Genomic DNA, 4213 nt, shown 5'->3' with positions numbered 1-4213 from the left:
TGTCGGTCCATACATAAAATTATCTTTTAGTAATAGTAATATATAGTAATATTAGTAATTAGTAATATATCCAAAGTTTATTTCTCCTAGCGTTTTTGTGTCATTCGCCTTGTTGCACTTCTGCAACACATCATACTTTCAATGTATATATATGAACCTTAAAATATACATCACAAAAGTCCATTTCTTCTTCCATTTTCTGTCTTACTTATTTTCTCTGTCCTTCTTTTATTAGCATAGGAATCCAAAGCGTCGTTAATGAAGAAACTACACACAATATTATCAAAACAGACCAATGGAATCTTAATCGTGTAGTCACATATTATTGAATTGCGTGGCAACAGCCAGGGCCAGCCCCAGACTATCTGGCGCCCTAGGCAAGGTTAGATTCTGGCGCCCCCCCCCCCCCCGGAAAATATCAATTTCAAAATGTATAAACAATACATTTTTAATTTTTTCAACATTTGAGCACAGACCAAGACAAAAAATTACCCCTCTGTGCTCAAATGTCCGGACACCCCCAAAAGAGCACTACTTGATACTATTTTATCTGCAAAATTAAGACAAGAATAAACAAACATAAAGATAGACATTAGTGATGAATTAACAGCATAATGGACAGTTGAACTGACACTCAATGCTAATACACCTGAAACCAAATTTGGCTGAGGGATAAATGTAGACAGAAAGACAATGCAAAATCTCACTTTGCGTGCCTTTTCCTCAGCAAAGTTTTTAACCAATTTAGCTAAATCAAGTGATGAAGTCTGAGCATGTTCAATTGATATAGTGACCAAGCCAACTAGTCTCTCTTGCAACATTTTAGAGCGAACATAAGATTTTATAAGCTTGAGCTTTGAGAAACTACGCTCACCACTTGCCACTGATAATGGAAGTGTGAGAAGGATCCTCAATGCAATAGCAACATTAAGGAAATTATCCAAAAGTTTGTGTTGGAGTGTGAAAAGAAGTACTTTTTTTGGTGGCATTGACTTTGGGAGTCTTCGAGCTATGGCTAAAAGTTCACAGCATAGATCCTCAGCATCAATATCTTTGTTTCCATTATGCATCAAAGATTTTTGCAAATTCTTGCAGTCCTTAAGTATATCATCGGTAGATTTATCCTTTACATTGTGTATATTATACAGAAAGCCAAAGAGTGAATTATAATGTTGTAGCTGTAGGAATCTCTCATCAATAGATTGTATGGCCATGTCTAAAACTGCATGGTAAAAACTTACTTTAAATTTCTGTTTTGGATCTTGTGGTGCCTCTTCTTGGGCCTCATATTCAAACTGCCGTTTATTTCTCCTGGTTCTAATTTGATATGTTTCAAAGTCAGGTAATATCTCTAGTTCATTTGCAATTTTAGTAACATCTACCAAAACTTTTTGAAATCCCTCTTCAGACATGCAGTCCACAAGATATTTCTTAGTTGTATGCAACTGTCTTGTAGATGCATTTAAATCAGCTTCCTGTCTTTGTAGTACCTTGCTTGTAAGGTTGACTTCAAACATGATGTTGTACCATGTAACGAGTGATACTACAAATTTGAACTTACTGATTGCACCAGCAAGGGCCTTGGCTTCATTTCGGGAATTATTGCCAGAGGGACCTTTTTAGCTTGTATCATTAAAGATCTGCATCAGATCATCATCTATATATCACCTAGATGATATCTTAATGGCTTCAGAGATTCTGTCCGACTCTCTCATCTCGTTTCACACAATGGTTTAACAACTATACCCAAGTCTAATATATGACTGGTTAGAATTTGCCAACGCTTAGTTGATGAAGAGAAGTAGTTATAGATCTATCCAACAATATTGAAGAAAGTAGTTGCTTCAAGACAACACCTAGCAGCATCATTGACTACCAAGTTTGAAGAGTGTGCATTGCAGAACACAAAAAACCACGTGGGTTTATATCTAGGATCCTCTTTTGTACGCCATTTTCGTTGCCCACGCATTTTTTCAATTGATAATCCAATTTGCCCAAGCTGTTCAAGAAGAGTTTCTGCTATAAAGGCGCCTGTAGTTTCCTTTAGTGGAACAAATCCCAGGAAATGTTCTCGTATGATGACTTCAGGCTCAGGTATCGCATTATCTGATATTCTGATTACATCAACAAAACGGACAATCATTGTCATTTGCTCAATACGACTTACATCAGGTGTGCAATCCAGAATTATGGAATAGTATTTAGCAGAGTTTACACGAGTTAAAATTTGCTTTTTTATAGCATTGGCTAGAAGCTGTATACGCTCATTTTGGACATCTTTTCCAAGATAGTGAACCAGTGTTTCATGATTCTTAACTCTACGCAAGTGTTCATTCATGATAGCATCAAAAAGGGCTAGATATTCTACAAACTTCAAAAAATGTCCGGTACCAGGGAAATACAACTTTTCATTTCTAACACGGAATGCTAAGTTTTGCATGCCAAGAACTCGTATCAAAGCAATTAAGCGTTGCACAATTTGATGCCGATAATGTTCCTCTTGTCTAATTTTCTGTTGGTCAATATCATCAATTGTTTTTCCTTTAGCTAAGCGCAGTTCAAGTTCACGCCAGGATTGATAGTTTTCTAAATGGTCTCAAATCCTCTCATGCGTAGAAAGAATTGACCCAATGTTCTTCCAGTCTTTTAAACCTGTTTGTTGGAGAGATGATGCACCATTTCTTTTGCTGAATAACTTACAGCAAAAACAAAATACCACATCTTTTGAGGTTGAATATATCAACCATTGACGGCGCACTTCTTCATCATTTGTCAGTCTCCTCTTGTAGTGTATAGGAGAAAATCTTCTGTTTTTTGAGTCTTTGGGAAAATCATCTAATACAACCTGTTGTGGACCACGTTGTACTAGAAGCTGTCGCAAATTATCATTACAACAGGAGGGCCATGTTACAGGATCACTGTAAGGCAAACTTGGTGATATTTTCTTTTGTTGGGGGGGGGGGGGACTTTGCAGGACTCTCACTTTTCTTGCTGTCCTCTTCCTCCTGATCTATAAGACTTTCAGAAATATCCCCAGTTTGAGCAACTTCAGTTTTAGAATTTTGATGATGTGTAGTAGGTTCACAACATTCAGTGCCCCCAGTGCTAATTTCAACAAGAGCACACTCATCGTGTTCTTGGTTTGCTTTCTCTAGACGAAGATATTTCAGGAAGAACCCCTCTTGCTTTGCTAACCCCATAATTTGTTCTGCTTTTCGTTTGCTGTATTGGGCTCCAGAGTTTTCTTTTTCTTTTTCCGCCATATATATATATATATATATATATATATATATATATATATATATATATATATATATATATATATATATATATATATGTTACGGCCAATCTGTCAAATTGCCCAAATTTGTCTGCCCGATTCTTTCCTTGTTTATACCATTAAACTAAGGAGCTGCCCCCCCCCCAGTTTGGTTTCCTCGGCAAACTGAAGGTTTCGTATACGCGTGATTCCACGGAAAAACTTATAAATGAAAGTTTCGTATACGCATGATTTTCACTCACTCATTTTACTTGTTCCGGTCAGCCTGGTATTTCGGTCAGACTGAATCTACGATTAGAGAGGTATTAGCAAACGTTTACCTGAGCGAATTTGAAATTTTGATCAATCCGTGCACAATACCATCAACCACCGATAAACGAAGAGGGAGTCGAACTCTTATAAGAAAGAAAGTCGCTCAGTAGCTCCTAAAGATTATTTTCACATTCAAGTTACTCATAAAGTGGCTTTCAAAAACTTTATAATTTCTTAAACGTACATGGAGAGACTTGAGGAAGGAAGGCTCTAATTCCAGAATTACTAGTAGCTGTCTACATATCGGATTTATACGACTCATTGTTAGAGGAATTAAAATGATAGTAACTAGCAAAAGATCACGATCGTTTGAGACTAGATGCCTCGAGACAGATTGAAATCTCCTCTGTGAATCTAGTTGAGTCCGCCTGTAGGATTAACATGTTCCAAACTCTTTGACAAATTTCAATACATTCAACAATTTAACAATGACTGTGACATCACCTAAGGAGCAGCTATTATTTTAATCTCCAAGAGGTAGCGAACACGCATTTTTAAAAAATTGGTGGAACTACTTCTTATTACCAAAACATTTATCGTCCAGGTGAATAACCACCAAGACCAGGTTTGTTTAGCACTTGGCATTATAGTGCCTCGAACCTATGCAGATTAAAAACAATA

The 4213-nt window shown here is 36.8% G+C and overlaps 2 protein-coding genes across 2 annotated transcripts; both read right to left on the bottom strand.

The window, feature by feature from the left end:
- Positions 1 to 488: 488 nt before the first annotated feature.
- Positions 489 to 1517, bottom strand: LOC149778696 (uncharacterized). Its single transcript, XM_089938373.1, has one exon. The coding sequence runs from the start codon at positions 1515 to 1517 to the stop codon at positions 489 to 491; it is 1029 nt and encodes a 342-aa protein (XP_089794499.1).
- A 296-nt stretch (positions 1518 to 1813) lies between these two features.
- Positions 1814 to 2440, bottom strand: LOC149778695 (zinc finger MYM-type protein 1-like). Its single transcript, XM_089938371.1, has one exon. It carries the CDS (start codon positions 2438 to 2440, stop codon positions 1814 to 1816), a length of 627 nt encoding a protein of 208 aa, XP_089794497.1.
- Between the last annotated feature and the right edge of the window lie 1773 nt (positions 2441 to 4213).

This window comes from Sinohyriopsis cumingii, chromosome 17 (assembly GCF_028554795.1).
Source record: "Sinohyriopsis cumingii isolate HCF-2022 chromosome 17, ASM2855479v2, whole genome shotgun sequence".
Lineage (NCBI taxonomy): Eukaryota > Metazoa > Mollusca > Bivalvia > Unionida > Unionidae > Sinohyriopsis > Sinohyriopsis cumingii.
The sequence above is the reverse complement of the archived record's forward strand: the minus strand, read 5'-3'. Positions and strand labels throughout refer to the sequence as shown.

Bases quoted from the DNA above. Each gene is read 5' to 3' on its own strand.
- LOC149778696 (XM_089938373.1), bottom strand. From the start codon at position 1,517: ATGTTTGAAGTCAACCTTACAAGCAAGGTACTACAAAGACAGGAAGCT.
- LOC149778695 (XM_089938371.1), bottom strand. From the start codon at position 2,440: ATGCAAAACTTAGCATTCCGTGTTAGAAATGAAAAGTTGTATTTCCCT.